Source organism: Vombatus ursinus, unplaced genomic scaffold (assembly GCF_900497805.2).
Source record: "Vombatus ursinus unplaced genomic scaffold, bare-nosed wombat genome assembly UNPS02014807.1, whole genome shotgun sequence".
Lineage (NCBI taxonomy): Eukaryota > Metazoa > Chordata > Mammalia > Diprotodontia > Vombatidae > Vombatus > Vombatus ursinus.
The window spans coordinates 17,027,323-17,048,759 of NW_020954585.1; the positions used below are offsets into that span (position 1 = coordinate 17,027,323).

Consider the following 21,437-nt stretch of genomic DNA (forward strand, 5'->3'; position numbering starts at 1 on the left):
ATTATTGTAGCACTTACTAAGATGAAAAACACTATGGAAATAAGAGTAATGCTTATTTTTTCCCTCTTCCCCATACTCTGTCCTACTTCCCTTCCTGAGACTAACTTCCAGACACCCAGGCTCATAACCTTAGAAATCTTTAACTCTTGTTCTCTTCCCATAATCAGTCTGTTGAAAAATCCAGTTGATTCTCTTTTCTGAATGTCCCAAGCATCTTCCTCCCACCTGCCCTTTGCAGTGCTACTGTTGCCACTACCAGGGTTCAAACCCTGAATCCTTTTTTTTTTTTTTTTGTAACCTCAGAACCGTTCTTCCTCCTCCCAATTAACCAACATCCTTTTCTGAGATGATTTTTCTTTTTTCTTTTTTTGTTGTCGGGTAATGGGGGTTAAGTGACTTACCAGGGGTCGCGCAACTATGAGATGATTTTTCTAAAGAACAGTTCTGATCACTCACTCAGAGCAGTAGCTCTGAAATTTGCTTTCTTGAAAAATGTCCCCAGCATTTCCTAGTTGGTTACTTGCCTCTATCTCAGTAAGATGAAATTGAGTGTGAATGCCCTTACAGGACCTCTCCAAGAATGTAACATAGTTGACTTTCTGGAAAATTAGTTGGAGAATCAAAAGTTTAAGTGGTTTTCTCACTCTTCAAAAAATAGTGATCTTCTTTCTTTTTTTTAAAGTTTTTTATTAATTTATTTTGATGTATCAGTAATCCCTTCCGTATGCTTTTGAGTTTAAAATTTTTCTCCCCCTTCCTCCCCACCACCCTCTTCAAGACACAGCACACAATCTGATATAGGCTATGCATTTACATTCCTATTAAACATATTTTCACATTAGTGATGTTGTAAGTAAAAATTAAAACCAATGGGAGGAACCATCAGAAAGAGGAAACAAAACTCAACAGAAGAGGAAAAAAAATAGCAATTCAACTTCCATAGTTCTTTCTTTGGATGTGAATAGCATTTTCCATCACGAGGCCTCTGGAGATGTCTTAGATCCTTGTATTGCTGGGAAGGGTTAAGTTTATCAATATTCGTCATCGCACAACCTGGCTGTTATTAGTGATCTTCTATCACTGCTAATATCAGTGTCCTTAGATTCATTGGAGTTATCATGAAGTTTGAGATTCTCTGCGTCACTGACACAATGAATCCCAGGTACCTTCTTGGCAGCTCATATCCACTTACTTCCTTTAAACTTATTCATGAGATGTGAAGAATATTCTTCGTGGCTTGAAGAATTTGTACTAAGGTGTTTTAGGAAAAGCTCAAAGCAGACCAGTTCTTCATCGTCATGGTAAGAAAGTGGCACTTTGGCAGTCTTGACACCCAAATCACAATTTTCTTTCATCTCTATCTTGTGAGGTGCAAACACACTGAACTAGGAATCTAAGGACTTCTGTTCAAATCCATCTTTGCCATCTGTGTAGCCTTGCATAAATTACTTAACTCCCAAGCCACAGTTTTCTCATCTCTAAAATAAGGAAGTTGAATTACATGATGCCCTTCCAGTTCTATAAGCTGTGGTCTTAATGATTAACTTAAACCTGAATTCCAAACCAAGCAAAAATTTCAAATTGCATTATAACAAAATTGAAGGTTGTGTATTTATACATAGTGGAACAACCTGATAAAATTCCTTATTATACTAAGGTACATTATTTCTGAATCACATCCTAATTAGTAGACCGAATCAGCAAGTTATTGTTGTGAAGGAGTGGAAATACTGAATTCAACAAATTTTTACTGAATATCTATTGTAATAAGGCACTGTGCTAAGTGCTGGGGAGAAGACAAAGATGAAAGCCTAGTCCTTCCCATTATGATTTCCATTGAAGAGCTTATGTTCTTCTTTGAAAAATCACTAACCTACTTGCTATTTTCTATATAAACATTGCATCTCCAGCTTCCTTGGCTTTACAGACACCATCCCCTCTGCCAATTCATCCTCCTTACTGCCATCTCGAGGAATTCCTACCTCCAGTTAAGGCTCAGATCTAATGCTGCCTCCTACAAACATCTCTTCTAATCCTCTCAGTTGTTAGTGTGCTTCCTTTCTCCTCTCTCAAATTACTTTGTACTAATTTACTTAACTGCAAAGATATTCTTCCCTCTCCCCCTAGGAGAATGTATGCCTTTTGAGGATAGCTGCTGTTTTAAATTTTGCCCCATTGCCCAGCAAAGTGCTTGGCACATAATAGTTGCTAATAAATGCTTGTTAAATTAAAAACATGTACTATAATTGAGTGACGTACGAGAAATTTAAGCAAAGTTCACTGAAAACATGGAGGAATGAGTGATAACTTCCTGATTTTTTCTTTTTTTTGAGGGAAGAGTGAAAGATATCAAGGAAGGTTTCCTGGAAGAGATAGCCTTTGAATTAACTACAGTTCTATTGATTGTAATGACCATTAGTAAAGGAGCCAAATGTATATAGCTAGAAGCAGAAGGTAAAGAAATCAGGGACCTGAATAACTGAGGCCCTACTACTTGAAATACTTCTAGAGATAAGTAGATAGAGAGCAAGTCTCAGAGTCAGAAAGACCTGAGTTCAAATCCTACCTCTGACACATAACTGGCTGAGAAGATGACAACCAGTATGAATAGACATTTTTTTTTCATTGGGGTAGGGGCTGTAGTAGTAAAACCTCAGGTCTAGTCACTGTCCCTACATACAGTTCCTTTTTAATTCCTTAAAAGACTTACTTAAACTAATCAAATTAAAGATTAATTATCCTTGTTCTTACTCAGGAAAGTTCTTTGAGTCAGTGGAATTTAAATAAGGAGAGAATAACAAAACAGTTTAGTCCTAGTAGCTAGAATTTATGTAGTGTTTTAAAGTTTTCAAAATGCTTTTCAAATATTATCTCATTTTATCCTCACAGCAACCCTGGCACAGTTAGGTGTTATTATCACCACCATTTTACAGATGAAGAAAATGAGGCTAAGGGAGGTAAAATGACTTGTCCAAGGTCATACAGCTAATATAAGGGGCTAAGGCTGGATTTGAATTTATGTCTTCCTGCTTCAGATCCAGTACTCTATTCATTGTGCCACCAAGTAAGTTTCTAAATGGTTCTTCTTAACAAAATGTGATTTCACATTTGTTGGCATCAATTCAATTAGTCTTCCAAGGATATGAGAGGTAAAGTGGAGTAGTGAATAAAGGGTCACCCTGAGAGTCAGAAAAACTTGGAATCAAGTCCCACTTCTGAGACATACTGGCTGTATGACTCTGTGCAAATCACTGAACCCCTTAGTGCCTGCCCTGCACAGCTCTCTCCGATTATAAATAGTGAGCAGGTATGGATGTGCTTTGGTAGAAGGGGAGTTTTCTCTCCAGGAATTACCTATACTAATGATCTCAAAGGTAAAAGTGTTCCAAAGACAGAATTTTCTTTGATTTAAAATGTTTCAAATAGATAATGTTTTGTGAGACGCTGGGCAAATCACTTCAAAGTTTCCTCAGTTGTAAAATGAGAGTTGAATTAGATGACCTTTAATTTCTCTTGCAACTGTAAATCTAAAATCCATTGACCAAACTAAAGAGGCCAGTTCCCATATCCAATAACTTTATCAAGAGAAAGCGATGCTCTCACGTGTTTGGATGAAATCAGTTGGTGAATTGGAAATATATTTGTTAGGCAGAATTTTAGTTTCTTGTTTCATGATCATCAACTAAGCAAAGTCATCCCAAGAACATTTAAGGATGAACAAAGGAGGACAAATAGAAAAAAATGGAAAAGATGTATAAATATTTTTTAATAACAATTTCTTTTCCCTTTCAAAAACAGCAGAACCTCCATACTGACTCTTAACACTATATTCCTAGATTTGCTTTTAGAGGAGGTAGAAATAACACAAAAGTGGACAAAGTCAGGGAAGTTTTCCAGATTCGATCATAGAGGAAATCTGTGCTGTAGGAAGCATGATTGTGGGGCATTGATGGATCTGTTCACATGGTATCTGAAAGGGGGAATATACCAATGGCATGAGGAAAAAAAAAACCTCATACCTTATTAATATTTTAAAAGACCAGCCAAAAGAATATCAGCAACAACCTACCTGTATGTACACTATATGTGTGCATGTATATGTGTATATGTATATATGTATATGTATATGAGTGTGTGTATACATAAATGTATATTTGTAAGAAAATAATCCGTACATCTTTTGAAGGCATCTTCAATGAGAGTATTAGTAAACAATATGCAGTCTTTCCCAAATCATTACAGTTTTGTCAACTCCATGTAGACAATATAAGATCTCACTACATTTATTGGTTTATAAACAGTATTTGCTTCTGTAGAGGAAAACATTACTTTGAAGCATATTTTCCAAGAAGTATCCCTGTATCAATTCATGTTAAAGTTCCTTGAAAGCTGTAATAACAGACACAGCTTTGTTCACCTCTCTAGTCATAAATATAAGGCTAGGAGATGGTAAGTAGCACAGTGGATAGAGCCTGGATCTGGAGTCAGGAGGACCTGAGTTCAAATCTAGCCTCAGACACTTTATAGCTATGCAACTCTGGACAAGTCACTTAACTTCTCTCTGCCTCAGTTTCCTGAATTGTAAAATGGGGATAATAATAGCATCTACCTTCCAGAGTTGTTATGAGGATCAGATGAGGTATTTGTAAAGTGCTTAGTACAGTGTCTGGCACATAGTAGGCATTTAATAAATGCTTGTTTCCTTCCTTTTTTCTTAACTCACCAAAAGTGCTTTCCACTGTCATGGAGGAAGCCCAGGTCAGTGTCCAAGTTGAAACATGATTCCTGTAGATCAGGGTTTCTTAACCTGGGATCTGTTAAGTTGGATTATTAATATTTTGATAGCCACATTTCAATGTAATTGGTTTTCTTTGTAATCCTATGTAATTTTATTTATGCATTTAAAAATAATGTTCTGAGAAGGGGTCCATAAACTTTACCAGATGGCCAAGAGGGGTCCATGGTATGCAAAAAAAGATTAAGAACCACTGCTATAGATTGTGAGGTCCTCCAGATTCTCCTCTTTGCAGATGGCTTCATCTTATTTCCGTCAAGTGGTGTACTGTATAGAGCACTGGATTTGGATTCAGGAAGGCCTGAGTTCAAATCCTACCTCAGATATTTAATAACTATCACTAGATAAGACATTTAACCTCTCTGGGTCTCAGTTCCCTCATCTGTAAAATGGTGATAATAATAATACCAACCCCACCATTGTCATGAGAATCAACTAAGAGAATATGTAAAGCACCCGAAAGCCTAAAAGTGATATATAAATACTTATTATTTATTAAACATCAATAGACATTCTAGAAAAAAATCTATGATCATGCAAAAGAGTTTGGTGTAACCATTCACACAAGAAAAACCAAGTGGATGAAACATGCCTATTGTTTAGATTACAACATACTGTTAAATGGATGAACTATAGAGTTCATCCGTGTGTGTGTGTGTGTGTGTGTGTGTGTGTGTGTGTGTGTGTGTGTGTGAGTCCCACAGTCTGGATGAATTGCCATCTGGTTGGAAAGAGCATCTAAGTTGATGAGATAACAGATCCATTTTAATATTTAAGCTATTTCACAGTCACTTAATGGCTTTTGTAAATGTTACAAGTAAGTTTATAGAAATGTAGAGGGAAGAAAAAGTGTTGAATAAAAGTGTGTATTCCTCTATTCACAGAAAGCAGAAAATGGAGATTTAAACTGGATAATACCGGGCCGATTTATTGCCTTCTGTGGCCCTCACCCAAGAAGCCGACTCGAAAGTGGTATGCCAGAAAGTGGACATAAATCTTCTTGAGAAGTTGAACGAGCAATGCTTTTCTGTATGCCCGTCCGTATGTGTGTTGTTCGAGGGAAATAGAAATCTGAACCAAGCCCTGAATTTAGTTACATAAGCTATGCTTTTGAAAATCAGTCATTTGAGTGTGACTTTCTTGTTTTATAATGATAACTCATTTTGTTTTTTATTCTGTTAAATCTTAAATCTAATGTAGTGCTAGACTTGGAGTCGGGAAAACCTGACATTAGATTCCACCTCAAAAGATTTACTAGCTGTATGACCCTGGGCGAGTCTCTTAACTTCTTTGGGCCGATTTTCTCATCTGTAAAAAGAGAAGGTTAGGCTTAATGACCTGTGAGTTCCCTTCCAGTAGGGCATGAGAGAAAGGGCAGGGTGGGGGGAGGGAGGAAGGGAGAGAGAAAGAGATCTTTTGTTATCTTGACTGGTTTCTACTATAAAAAAAGCATTCTAGAGGGCAGTCTCTTTTCATATAGAGCTAAAATATCTTTTAGTCTGTCTACATTGTTCGAAGAAAAATGTTTTCTTTTTATTCTCCATAGGTTACCATTATCATACACCTGAAGCCTATGTTCCATATTTTAAAAGGCACAATGTTACCACCATTATCAGACTCAACAAAAAAGCGTATGATGCCAGGAGATTTACAGAGGCTGGTTTTGACCATCATGAACTTTTTTTTGCTGATGGCAGCATACCTAGTGATGCCATAGTAAAAGAATTTCTGAACATCTGTGAAAATGCTGAGGGTGTTATAGCAGTTCATTGCAAAGGTGTGTTTATTTTGTTGACCAACGATGCATATCGGTGCTCTGAGTTCTTTCTGTACCTATATAAATATAGTAAGTAGTAGACTGCAAGTTCCTTGAGGATTTGGACTGGTTTCTCCCACATAGTTTATGGCTCCAGGTCTAGCTGATTAATACTTTGTATTTTTGGCACAGGTGTCCAGATCTATGATTTCATTGGCATAAGGAGCTTGATCTAACAAGTACAAATCAAATCTCTTTGAAAAAGCCAAACCCATCACTTCTGTCCTTGATCTCATTCCTCTCTTTTGCTATCCATTACCCCAGCTATCATCCACTCCATTCCTTCCTTCCTCCCCCTTTTCTCTCTCTCCTCCCCTCACCCTCCCCACCCCCACATCTTTGATCTTCTTCTGTCTTCATTCTCTCATGCCTCCAAATTTTAATTTTAATTTTTTCCTATTCTGACTTTGACAAACATCAACAAACATCAACATTCCCTACACAAAGTAAAAAACGAGAATTGTACAAGATCATATTTGGAAAATGTTTTTCAAACCTTAAAGCACTATATAAATGTTGTTATTCTGCAAATAGCTATTAAATATAAGGGATTTTAAAGAATATGTAATAAATTCAGCACATTAGTTCTAAAGTTTCTTGCTTATTGAAGTCTGACTCAGTTTCTCTTCCCTATATTTAGAAAATATGTCACTAATAATATTTTTTTCTTTTCTTATTTTTTGACATCTCTATAGCTAGGTCCCCTATTCCCCTACACCACCTTTCCAGATTTCCTACCTTATGACAAATAAGTCATTCAGAACAGGTATACACATTGGCCGTTCTCTGAAAATGTATGGGTATGGCTCCTGTAGTCTCTCACCTCTCTGTTAGGATGTGGGAAGCATGCTTCATCATTATTCTTCTTACTGAGTGTGAGGCTTTAGAAAACTGACTGGACAGAGTCATTATCTTCAACTTGTTTTGGGCTCTGGGGAAGGATAGCAAGGATAGTATGCTGGGTTATTGAAAGGGATTCAGGCACAAACCTGTGATTCACTTTGGATCCCTCTAGTGGGAACATGGAGGCCATTACAAAGTGAGTGCTTTGAGGATTAATGTTTTCTGGTGTTAATTCTTAATAATTTTAAGTTAACAGGTTTCTCTCTTATTTGACCTGTTGATTCAGCTGTAGTTCCATAGTTGTATGGCACCTAGTACCTTATTTCCTTAAGGTTTGGTGAGTTAAAGCATCTAAAGAACATGTAATCTTGCTGGTCATGTGACTAAGAAGTCCTAGTTATTGTTTTAAAGAGCAGAAAGCAAGGAATATTTCACATGAAAAATATCAGTGCATTATGTAAGTAACAGTAGTTATTAGAATAAGTAATAGAGCGTTAGTCTTAAAAAGCTGTTACCCGGACTTGACTAACCCATGATGAACTTTAGCCAAAAATTTGAAGCTCCACATTCTGTAAAAACAAATCCATCCACTATTTAAATTGTCCAACTTTTCCAGTAAGTTGAAAATGGCTATAAAACAGTGCCCCATAAATCCTAGGTGCCAGGTTGTCTTACACATGGCCAATTCATAATAAGATCTAGTATTTTCATTGTAATCTTACCCAAATATGTAGCAGTATGCTTTATACTTTCCATGCATACATATCTAAGATTTATCATAGCAACTGAAGAGTGGTAGTCCATAGCTTAACATTGGACCACTTCGTGTAGATAGTAATGGACATCTGGCTGAGGGAAGTTTTCAGAATCTGCAGCTGTCATTGTACCTGTTCAGCTCCTTGGACCCAATCCAAAAGAAAAGGAAAGGAGTAACTAATATTGTAAGTGAAAGGAGGAGCCAGATGGTTGTCTGACCTTTTTTTTTCTGCTTTTGGTATATATGTGGCTTAGGAAGTACCCTAGCCAGATATACTGTTATTTCTGTGAGACTTTCCAGACAGTGGATAGACCATCTAATAGATCATCAGTATCTTTAATTTGGATTTTGAACTGAGGATAGAAACTTCACCCTTTTCTCCTTGAAAGTTGAAAAAAAAACTGTTAGGCTCTTGATCCTAGGTGCAGAGACAGATAACTAAAGCATTTCATAAGCCTCCTACATACAGCAAATTTGTATGAGATTTCACCACTTTCACTTATTAATGTATCACTGAAACACAGTCCGCCATTGAATTCGCTGTTGTATAATACTTTATCCTTTTGAATGCTACACTAAGGTAGCTGCAATTTCTTACTAACAAACATGTCATCTTTTTAATTAATTAGCATAAGTAAAATTGATTAATTGACAAGGCAGATGAGTGACACACAGGGTAAAACAGACTCTGGAATTTGGAAAGCCTGGTGTCGAATCCTACCTTAGACATTTATTAATTGTGTGATCCTGGGCAAATCACAGAGCTTCTGTGTGCCTCAGTTTCCTCAACTGAAAAATGAGGATAAATAATAGCACCTACCTTACAGGATTGCTGTGAGGACAAAGTAATCATTTTAAAGCACTTTGCAAACTTCAAAGCAAATTTTTACAGAGTGCAAATCTATAGATACTAGCTATTAATTATTTAATGAAATGGAGAAATCTCTTTTCCCATTAGTAATTACTCTTAATACTAAACATAAAGATGTATTATTTATAATTATTTACAATGTTGTCACAGCCTGATTTACCACAAGCCATCAATATAACAAACAATAGTTGATTCCTCTTCATTATCCCCATTTTTTTTTTTTTAGTCTTAACACAGTTTAATGTAGTTCCATGAAAGAAAAAGTTTCTCTTCCTCTTTTTCCTATTTGTCTTCAATTTTTCTTCAGGAATGACAGTAAACAATCTTAGCTTCTCTTTGTAGAATTCCACTTATAACCTTTTCTTTGTAATATTATTTCCTAAAATAACACTAAAAGAGTTCTCCCAAGAAAGACATCCGTTCTCACCTTCTTTCTGTTGCATAGTTTTTATAGATTTTCATATATCACAAGTAAAACAATACCTTTGTCCTGCCACCATAGGAAAGGCACTTTACATGGATCTAATTTCTCAACTGACTCTATAATAAGAGATTTCTCAACTGTCAGTTTCTAAAGTGTCAGGACAAAACTGCTTTCCCCCCAGTGTTCTTTTTTGAGCACTTTTAAAGTTAGAGTAATGTTTTCTCTAGCTTCTATAGGAGATTCAGTTGAAACAAGGGTTATGAAAGCAAATCTATAATGGCTTTCTTGGAAAAAAAACAACCTCCTTTCAATGGAAAAGCCTATACTTGACTAATTTTTTTTTAAAACAAAAAATTGTATGAAGTTCATAAAACCATGTAGTGTGTTTCTTTTCTTAGCTGGCCTTGGACGGACAGGCACCCTTATAGCCTGCTATATCATAAAGCATTATAGGATGACGGTTCCTGAAACCATTGCCTGGATCAGAATCTGTAGACCTGGCTCTGTGATTGGACCTCAGCAACATTTTTTGGTGTCGTAAGTAAAAATTCATTAGTTTGTCTGTGTGGCATGGAGGTAACCCTTGGTTCTCAAAGCAAAGTGCAAGTCCTGGCAGATTCTAACAAGCAAAAAAATTTCTAGTGATTTTCTAGTGATGAACTGTAGGTCTGGGCTTTAAGACCAGCCTTGTTAAATTCAGGAGAGTCTTGTTGCCAGGTTGATGAACGTTTTGGTTATAGCAACAATCAGAGACCATATTGAAGGGATTGCCATTGGTGTCCACAAAGGGTGGGAGTACTCCCATTTATGGCACCACAGATCCTTGAAGGATTAACAAATACTAAGATTTGCATAGTGCTTACTGTGTGCCAGGTATTGTGCTAAGTGCTTTACAATTATTATCTCTTTTGATCCTCACAACAACCCTGAAAGATAGGTGTTATTATTATCTGCATATTACAGATGGGGAATCTGAGGCAAACGGGTTAAGTGAGTTGCCCAAGGTCACACAGCTACTAATTGTCTGAGACCAGATTTGAACTCAGGTCTTCCTGACTTCAGGTCTAGTGATTTATCTGCTGTTCCACCTAGCTGCCTCAGACTTGACTCCTTCAGAACCTATCTTACCTCTTTTATATTCCTGGGCATATGTATTTAATAGAACTACAAACTAAGAAGGTAGATAGACCAGGAGCTATTGCTGAATGGTCTTTTCGTCCTCCCAGGAAATTGATGGTAGGTATAATATTAGTTTTGGAAGGGTGAGAAGTAGTCGTCTAGGACTTCAAAGCATCAACAGAGAAGAGTGCCAGAGCATTGGCACATTTCTGGAAAAAGTCATGACATTCATTATTTCACTTCTTTAGAAAGCAGGCAAGCCTTTGGACAGAAGGAGACTATTACCGTAAGAAGTTAAGGGATCAGGAAAATGGAAGACATGCAGCTGCAGTCACAAAAATCCTAACAGGGGTCGATGACATTTCAATAAGTGAAACCCAATCCGAAGAAACAAAAGAGTCTGAATCGGTAATCGCCTCGAAATCCTGCTGTTATCTTTTGGTTAGATGTTTTTGTCCTTTGTTTTGCTGCTGTTCAAAATCTTTTAGAGTGTGGAGAGACTGCAGGTGAAAATAAAGCCAAGTTGTGAGGGATTATTGTCCACATTTTTTTTCCATTTTTTTATATCCCTCTTCAGATGCTTTTTTCCCCCCTCCAAAAGCCTTGAGAGTTAGTCACAAAAAAGGTTGAGTGACTGTTATGTTAAAGTCCTTTTCACACCTAGGCAAAGATTGAAACAGCAATGAGGTATGTGAAATGGCTTTTCAGGTGGTCCTAATTATGTTTTTTTTTTCAATATTTTTTTTCCTCTCCATATCTGTTAATAAGTAGCTGGTTTAGTTCAAAATGAGAACTTGAGGTACAAGGGCTTCTGTTTTGTTGTTTGTTTTGATTGGGTGGGGTGGGTCTTTGAACATCTAAATAATGTTAACATGCTTGAGGAACAAAAATGTTTTCTCTCATTTTCTCATTATATACATATCTATAGATAGATGAACATACAGATATATACATGTACATATATATGTATAAGAACATACATATATGCATGCATGTATTTTAAATCGTATCTTTTTAGTGTTTATATGTGTAATAATAGCATTGTTGGGTTATAATAATCACAGGTTGTATGTTATTGGAAATGGTCCAACAGATTTCTTGAAATTCCACTGGTAATTTTATTCTGAAGTGAGAAGATATTTTAAAAGTTTCAGTACAAATTTAAAATATACATTAACATTATGTCAGAAAGTAATTATTGCTCTTTGCTGCAATTTAAAGATGCAACTTAAAATCATTAGCTCAGTGTTTTTTTACTTATACAGTACAGTGATGATGATGGTGATGAAATAAATGGAATGACACAAGGTGATAAGCTACTTGCCCTGAAAAGTAGAAGACGGGCAAAATCAGTTACTTCAATTCCTCTAACGTAAGTCTTTTGTTTTGTTTGTTTTGTTTTTGTTTGTTTGGGGTTTTTGCATATGCAAAGTGTATCTGTTTCTCTTTTCAGGTTTTTTCCCCAATGCCATTTTAAAGTTTCAGGTATATCAATGCATTTCAAAACAGTTTATAAATGCTGTCTTAAAAAATGGTAGTAGAGGTTGCCAATATCTATATATGTATAAAGTATTATATCTTATTTTTTTTTCTATTTCCAGGGTGTTTCCATGGGGCTCCACTGAGCTTTGTGAAACCCTGGATAATTGGTCACTCTGTGTCCACATCTCCTTTTAACTTTGTACAGATTGTGTGTGTGTGTGTGTGTGTGTGCACGCGCGCGCGCGTGCGCGCATGCTAAAGCTGCAAAAAGACTATATTTTGAGAAGACAGAATTTAGTCAGCTGAGACAGAGTTATTAGTATTCTTGCCTAAGTATAGGGAAATAATTAATTGATTAAACTTAGTAAAATTTTGTATATGCACATAAAATTTCTCTCAGAGAAATTGTTTGCAGAATCACAGACAAGATTCTGCCATTGGTAAGGGAAGATGGCAACTTTGGTTGTTGTATTGATGTTTTGTGCAAGCCTGTAAGTTACATTGTTCAGTGCTTCTGGTATGTCAGAAAAATAGTGGCAGAGTTCTACTTTCCCAAAGCAATATAAGAACGCAGTACCAAGTATTGTGCTTGCCTGGAAAGTAGAAGATGAAAGTAAATTAGCTTGAAGTCTGGACATCTTAACCTTGTAGGCTTTCTTTGATCATATTCGGGTCCTACTACTTTTTGAGCTCTCCAAGCTAAACAGTTATTGCTTGTGGTAACTAGAGAGTGCAGAGGTGTCCAAGACCCTCAAAACATACAAACTGTATAGTTTTTATAGTTTTTCCTTTCTCATTTTTAAGATCCTCATAGTATTCTCTGTCACTTTTTTTTTTAAGACTTCACATCAGCTAGCTATAGATACAGATGAACCAAGTTTTTCTTAATATTGGTTACATGTTGGTGTTCACACTAAAAAGTATCTCTTTCTAAAGTAGAATTCTTTATTAGACATCTCTGCCTTTGCTACTATTCAAGTAATTACCAGCAATATTTCACTATCATGCCATTTCACCAATAATGCCATATGGATCTCAAGAGTAACCTTACAGTGAAGCTTCTGGATAGCCATTAATATTCATCAAGCAGTCGTTTGCTACACAACACAGTAAAACCTCAGTTAACTAGAACACTTGAGAATGGTATGTTTGGGAAGTTAAATTTTCTGATTAATTTCTAGTTAATTCTAAAAACCTTTCTTTCAACTCTTATTGAAAATATTATTTAGATGTTAAGTATTACTTTAATGCTTCAGGGATTAATTACTTTAGGGATTAATACTTTGGTGTGGGTTCTTTCTCCACTGATACCAATTGCAACCTCTCTCTAAAATGCTAGATAGTCCTTGAGAATAGCTGTGACCAAAAGTGCCATCATCTTACAACCAGTCTGATGATGAATTTCCAAACATAGCTAGTCTGGTTCTTAGATAATAGACTTCTAGTCCCTCACTAGGTCTGTACTCAAATCCTTTGTAGCATAGTAGGGCTCCTGTCCCCCAAAGTTGTGATTGGCTAGCATAGGCTTTGAGAACCCACAGTCACCTCCACACTACAGTGAGACATCTGAGGAGGATTTCAGTGGGGTATTAAATATTGCAGATGAAACATAATTGAATCCTGGATGATTTTAAGGTCTGACAGTGCCTCAAGTAAATCATTATCGGCCTCGGTTTTGATGGTACAAGTGTGGGAAGAATATGAAACTAAACAGAACCTGTACTTATCCCAGGACATACCCAATTTTTATTTTTTTAGATGAGTCTGTTAGAGTTGTTCTTGAGATTTGCCCCTTTCTTTTTAAAGTCAAACTCTGACAAGGAGGAATAAGATTTGTTAATAGAGAGTTCCAGTTAGGTACCAGTTACTCAGGATTTTCTGACTGAGACCCTGAATTCAGTTGTACTCATGTTCCCCTACAAGAGTTCAAGCTGTCTAAAAACACATAGGGTTTGAAATACTTACTTCCTTCTGTACCAGAGGCTGCAGGTGGAGACAGAAGACAGTCTTGTGATGGCAGAGTTGTGTGATGAAGTAAAAGAGGAGTCACTGAGTGAAAATAAAAATGAACTGTGTGAACATTATCAAAAGCCTTTATTAATAATAGTCTTCTGTAGGGATTATGTATGGTCTGCAGTGGTCAGGTTCTTTTTAATTGAATGTGTGTGTAGTTCCCCATGCTTGCAATGGAATAGAATATGTATTGGGATAGCAGGAAACAAAACAAGTAAAAACAGAAGAAAAATATTGAACAAAACCAATAACCTGTTACTTTCCCTTTTGCCAATCTGAGCTTTTGCCTCCATCTAAACACCACCTAACCCTTACTTTACCTAAATGCCTTTGGGCTTGTCTAACTTAAATGCTTTAGAGAAATAACAAATAACGAACAGGTTCAAACCTCTCTTTTATTGACTCCCTATCCATACTTGCAAAGCCCTGTGTTAATCAGGGGATCCCTAGTTCAGTTATAGGTACTAGGTTAAGCTATTTCTTTTTGTTTGAGAAAACTGAATTCAAATGGAGGTATACAAACTAGATTGTAAATTCCTAGAAGTTAAGAACTGTGAGACTGGTTTTTTCTTTGTTGTTGGTTTTTTTTGTGTGTGTGTTTTTTTTTTTTTTGCATCTCCTACAATAGCTTGCACAGTCTCCTGTGTGCAAGAGAGATTCCATAAATATTTGTTGAATGAATAAAGTTTTAAACCTGGTTTTCAGAAGGAAACAAAAAAGCAAAATTATAAAATACTCTTAAGCCCTTTGTTATTCTTTGTAAGTGTTCCACATCTCGGATTACTTAGAACAAATCTTGCTTTCTACCTTCTTGTACCATTATGACCTCCTGCTTATTTAACTTCTTTATTTCCATTATAACCATCTCTTTGTTTTCTTATTCTGAGAGGAGTCCCATTGGAATTAGGAGGAGGAAGGCTTGAGATGCCTTTAACAATAAATTTTAGCAAGCAGTAAAGTCCTTTTCAAACAAACAACCAGAATGGACATCGTTTTGCTGAGGCATTGTGGAGCCCTGAATTGAGAATCAGGTTAAGTTCATTAATTCTGCCATTAACTAGACATATCACTATGGGCAAGTCTCTTAGTCTCTATGTTACTTTTATTTGGCCTATGTTATTTTTATTAGAGCCATTTAAGTTCACTGTGGGTTACTGAGAGTTTCCAGACCAATAGGTTGAGAGGCCACACACCACAAAAGTACACAAAGTTTCTGTGATTTGATTTATGTTACTCTGGACCTCAGTTTCTTTTTCTATAAAATGAGGGGTTTCACTAGATGACTTCTAGGCTTCATCTCCAAGTCTATGTTGATGCTCTGTGGAAATTGCCTCTGCTAGGATGAAGTGCCACCTTTCTGATCAATCAGTCAAGCTGCTCTATGTCAGACACTGTGCTAGGTGCTAAGGATACAGAGGAAAAACAAAACATTTTCTCTCCTCAAATAGCTTATAGTCTGTTGGGAAGGACAACATATACATGTATAACTGAAAAATAAATACACAACAATTTGAGGGGAAAGGGCACTAGCAACTGGGAGAACCAAGAAAGTCATCATGCAAAAGGTTGAACTGAGCCTTGAAGGAAACTAGGGTACATGAAGGGAATTAATGTATATAATAAGGTGAGAAAGGTAGGTAGAAGTGTCCTAGAGAGTTGTTGAGGCACTTAGGGATTAAGTGACTTGCTCAGGGTCACATAGCTAGTAAATGTCAGGCAGGATTTGAACGCAGATCTTCTTTAATCCAGGTTCAGCCTTTTGTCCATTATACCTTGCTTTCGCTAGGTTGAGAATGCTCAGGCTTAAGAGAGATCTTTAGCTTGTGTTAAAAACTATTCAGTAGGAAAAAATAACATTAAAGAAACAAAATTACATTAGATGCTCATCAGGGATCATGAACTAAGGAAAACTAAAATGAAAATTTTGAAAAGGAAACTTTTCTTCATATCTTAATGTCTAAAGTGTGTATGCTTATATAAAATTACATGTTACTAATACATGCTATGTTTTTTTGCTCCTATTCTTATATACACACACAAGATATATAAATTAAAAGCGAATGAGCAGTATTTTGTCTGTGTGTGGTTTATGAATCAGTCTCACTAGTGTAGACACAACTCATAACCTGATAATGTTGTAGCACAATAATAACATTTTAAATGATCTGCCTTTTAACATCATCAGTGGCTATGTTGCTGTGATCTTCTATAGTTAAGCTTTTTTTTTTCTTTTGCTGGTGGGGAGGGGTGCTGAGGAAGGGAGTCTGACATTTCAGGCTCTAACTACCTTGAAACTAGGATCAAGGTCATTATAAAATAGAATTAGTTAACACAATTAATTTTCCCAGTTAGAAATTTGTTTTGACTGTCAAAACAAAACAAAAACATGATCAAGTTCAAGTTGAAGAACAGGTGTCATTGATTGACATTATTATTGGATTCATGCCTCATTTCTATACCATTCATCTGTCTCCTACATTAAGTGTTCTTTCTCTGAGTTTGTTTTATTTTTTTCTTCTAACCTCTTAAAATTAGTCTACTTCTCCTTTTTATGTTGTCTTCAAATCAAATGATAAAATTATTTTTTCATAAGAATTGTCAAAATTACATTCAGCTTCTTTTATTTTTTGCATTACTTTCTCCCTCTACCCCAAACTTCCATGGGGCTAAGATTCAACTTCAGCTTACTTTTTTTGTTTTTGTTTTTTGTTTTTGTTTCCCAATTTGAACGTTTGTTCTTTTCCTCCCCCATCCCTTTCTAGATGTATCCTAGCTGTGCTGACCTCTGCACTATGTAGTATTGTCATCTGGTGGATTGTTTGTGACTGCATTCTTCCCATCCTGCTATTCTGTCTAGATGGTTTAAGAACCTAGTAACCATCAGGACCCTTTGACAGATAGCCACTGTGTAAGTGTCCCATTCCATTTCTCTACTATTACTCACTTTTGGTGTCCAGTATGTTTCTCATGATGCATGTGTTTATCCATATTCCCCCTCTCCAGGCTTTATTGTAAAGGTTGATTTGATTTGCATGTTTTTTTAAAGATTCTTTTGAGTATTGGTGAAAACTGTTCATGTCAACTGTTTGAAGGGGTTAGTAACATATAGGACATTTAAAAGATCCATCTTTTGATTTTGCCTTAGAAATAAAATATAAGTTGATGAAATAAAAAATATAAAAATAAGGACAGTGATAATTTTTATCTCATCCCATACTCATCAGATGAAGTTAGTTGTGATTTTGATTTTCTTCTATTGAATTTGTGTGCGCAATTTCTCTTAGAGAATTTATTCTTTAGTTTACATCCCTTTCTGGTTCAATGAGAAGAGTTCTTCTGTTGGTGTTTTATTAAATGGTGATTGATGCCCTTCATCTTGCCTCTTAAAATCTGTTATCTAGCCATTATAACAGTTTTGTCTTTTGTCCACGTAACAACCTCAGTGTTTCCCCTCTATTAAGTTTTAGTTGTTTTCTTTCCTGAGTCTAAATGTTCTATTTCCCTCACTTTGGGGAATTGCATTAGGTACAGCTTTTCAATACTTTCTATCAAATCAAAATAAGAAGGGAAGAAGACTCACAGGGGCAAGATTCATAGTGTTGTTTATGAATGAAGATGACTGCAGCTTCCCACCACCACCACCATCCTTCTCCCGTACTTCCCCTAAAAGGTTGCTTTCATAAAAATGTTCTAAAAGATTTGTTATTGGAGTAAACATTCTCTTGGAAAATCAACTTCAAAAGGAAAGTCATGGCAATGAAGAGGCAAGACTTCTTTGTTACAGAAGAATAATTTGGAAAGAAAAAATATCTAAGAACTTATACCAGAGTCCTCAGGGTAACAATAAAGGAAAGTTATCTCTTATTTTCTTTGATATTCCTTCTCTAGGATTTCTGACTTGTCCCAACTTGGACTTAATTTATAGTCTATAATAGATTGCCAAGATCTTCTGCTCCATAGATGAAATAGAAGCCTGCTTCAACCAAGAGTAAAATCTGGTATTCATTGGGCTCTTAGTATGGCTTTAAAAGACTGGAAATTCCACTTGTAATTCAGAATTTAAGATCTTAAATTCCATTTCCCCCCACTTATTCTTGAGGGGAAAAAAACTCTCCCTTATTGTATTCTTGCTTATGACATTCTCCTGGACATGATATTACTGCAGCCTAATTAATATACAGTTATAAGGTTATACTGCCTTTTATATTTCCTCTTCAGAGGTACTTTTTTCTTTCTGTGCTTGGCAGATTGTAAGGTTCCAGAATATTTGCTAATTTTCAAGGATTGGTTTGTTGGAAAGAGGTGACAACTTAACTTTTAACATTTATCTCTACTAAGGAGAATGAGCATTTTATGGACATATGAGCCTCTCTCAGCTATCCCATAAAGTAAATGGGGGATATAAGGAACAAGCTGCAGCTTTTAAATTATTGTAGAAACTTGAATGAGGTGTAGAGTTCATCTTGAAAGATCCTTCTCTTAGTATCTTGTTGCCTCTAAAACAGTTCCTGGCTTTTGTTTTGTATTTCTAGACCAATTTCAAACTGTCTAGAGTGTTTGTATTTAGAATTCTCATCTGTATTCTGCAGACAGCTGCAATCTTATTTTTATTTAATTTTGCGGGTGACTGAGATATAAGCTATTCTTTTCATAGGAGATGAATAGAAAGTACGAGAAACAGTGTTATCATTGTTGTTTTTTCACATCCATCATTGGTCTTAATCTCCTTTCAACAGTTGTTTATTTGTGAGGCACTAAGGTCGGAGTCCCAAGTTGGGAGGACATAGTACAGATGCCACCTCTGACACATAGTGTATATGGGACTCTGGCCAAGTCAGAGTAACCTCTTGGAGACTGTTTCCTCGTCTATAAAATTAAAACAATACCTGAAATATGTACAGCATCATAAGATTTGCCGAGTACTTTCCTTATATTTGAACCTCACAAAAGCCTGCAAGGAGGCATTATAGGTATATTGTTATTTTCACTTTACAGAGGAAGAAAATGAGGATCTAAATGATTAAGTGATTTGTCCAGGCTCACACAAATAGGAAGCATCAGAGACAGGTTTGAACAAAGTCTTCTTATTCCAGATCTAGCACTTTGTCTCTTTCATGATAGTTTTGTAAACTTGAAAGTTCTATGGGAGTTACTGTTTGTAAGACTAGTACCCATTCTACCTCATACTGAATGCAAACCCTTGAGCCCTATGGGGTTTTTTTTTTCTTCTTTGTTATGAGGTATCTCTTTTCACATTTGTTTCCAACAGTTGCTTATTTCGGGGATGATAACAGGATGAGGGATCAAAATTAGATTGCATCATTCTGTTATCTGTTGACTCTACAGCTCTGAAATAAACTGTGTTGACTACCGCAGCTGTCTTCTCACCATCCTTGTGGCAGATGAGATTATTTGATTCTATCAGTAACATAGCTACTGTTTTCTGATCAGTAATTTTTTTTTAAACAACAATCTGTGATCTGGCATGTTTAAAAATTAGGATGAGCGTGGTGCTTTTATTGATAGAAGGAATTCTCATTTACCAATGCAGACTAGAACCTCCTCATGCTGTCAGGGTCACAGAGCCAGGAGGTGGGTTATCAGAGGTGACACTCGAACCCAGACCTTCCTCCTTTAAGACCAGTTCTCTGTCCACTATACCAAGTTGCAGAGATTAGGATGTCCTAGATAGCAAAATCGTATATGTGGCATGCATGGATTCCCCATTTTCAAAGAATTTGAATAAAAGAAAATGTCTCTAAAACTATACTGACTATAGCTTAATCTTTATTTGATCCAATGGGCAGGTACTTCAGGAACTTCAACTGCCTCAATGTGTTCCTGAACATCATTTGTGGTTGTTCAGAAATTTCTGTTAATTCAGTTTGGTTCAATAGAATGGCAGGTACACCAGCTCTTTCTATGTTTTCTGTGTTGTTCAGATACCGGAATACTAGGTGACCAAACAGTGGAAAGAATAGCCAGATGGATGAGGCCTTTGATTTCTCCCCTGGGAGGAGCACTTTCACATTAAATATTCCGTTTTATGGCATGAAAGGCATTGAGTACTTTGCCTTTCAGGGTGGCAAATTCTTTAAAGTTTCAGAACTGACAGAGGCTCAAAGACATGAGAACCAGTGAGAAGAGAAAGGGATTATAAATGTAAACCATGGAAAACAGAACTTTGTTGAAAGATTTGACAATAGAAGGGGGGCAAGTATACCTGAAAGGTACTGTGTTTAATGAAGCAATGTCAGTGGCTTGATTTGAGGGATGGAAGAGAGTAAGATGAAAACATTGTATTTCATCAAATGATGCTACCTTCTCAAAAGTAGTTATAGCGCACCATGACAGGTGTTAGGAGGTGTAAGACACAGGCCCTGCATGAATCTTATGGTCTAGTAAGGGAGTATTAACGTATACATAAATAAATGTAGTTCAAACTGAGGCATAAGTGTATCAGGACATAAATAATATTCTGAAGGATAGAAGTCATTACCAGTTGAGAGGATCAGAGGAGGATGCTTTGAAGTGGCATTTTACTTTGACTATAAAAGATGAATAGGCTTCCAATAGACCAGGATAGATGGGGGTAATTCAGGGTTTCAAAAAAACAAAAATGCAGGAGGTATGCAGAGACAGGAATTCAGCTCGGCGAGATCACGTGAGGGGAGCAGTTTGAGGCTGGAAAAGCAAGGTTATGCCCATCACATAATGAAGAGCGCTGAAAGTGAGACTGCAAGAGATTGGATTTTATTCAATAGGCAATAAGGAGTCATGAGAAAAGGTTCAACAGAGCTGTGATACAACAAGGATCTATGCACAAGGAAGATTAGTCTGGCAATAGTGGGAATGGATCAGAAGGGGAAGAGAATGGGACCAGACAGATGGATTAAGAGGTTTATATAAAAGTTATGGCATTGCCAGTAGAGAAGAGGAGAATGAGTATGCAAGAGATTGTAGAGATATAATTAGTAGATGTGGAAGTTAAGGAAAAGGATGAGTGATACATGACCCTAAGAAGACCTGATTTTGGTATATCCTGTTTCCTCTCACTTTCGTTGATCGACAGTAAATTACACAGGCTGTGGCTCAAGCTATGTATTTAGTTTTTGAAGACAACAGATTCTGTGAGGATGAAAAGTCGTATAATGTAATGTAGTAAATTTTCCAGTGTTTAGCACAGTGCCTGGCACATAGTGGGTGCTTACTAAATGTTTTATAGAATGATTGATTCATTCGTTGGTTGAATTCACCAAATGAATTCACTTGTGGTGGAAAATTTCTAACTTGATTAGTCAAGACTCATTTTTCCTA

At 36.3% G+C, this 21,437-nt stretch overlaps 1 protein-coding gene across 8 annotated transcripts in view; it reads left to right on the plus strand.

Moving 5' to 3' along the window:
• CDC14B (cell division cycle 14B) overlaps positions 1–21,437 on the plus strand; it is a 148,666-nt gene that overhangs the window by 112,390 nt on the left and 14,839 nt on the right. For 6 of the 8 annotated variants that reach the window (XM_027874680.1, XM_027874673.1, XM_027874674.1 and 3 more), the window contains 5 exons: positions 5,680–5,767; positions 6,342–6,572; positions 9,905–10,043; positions 10,874–11,033; positions 11,891–11,997. In XM_027874680.1, coding sequence (XP_027730481.1) covers positions 5,680–5,767; positions 6,342–6,572; positions 9,905–10,043; positions 10,874–11,033; positions 11,891–11,997 — 725 coding nt within the window. Of the gene's footprint in view, positions 1–5,679; positions 5,768–6,341; positions 6,573–9,904; positions 10,044–10,873; positions 11,034–11,890; positions 11,998–16,882; positions 17,029–21,437 lie in introns of all 8 variants that reach the window. The other 2 variants (XM_027874676.1, XM_027874675.1) reach the window with 1 other exon arrangement.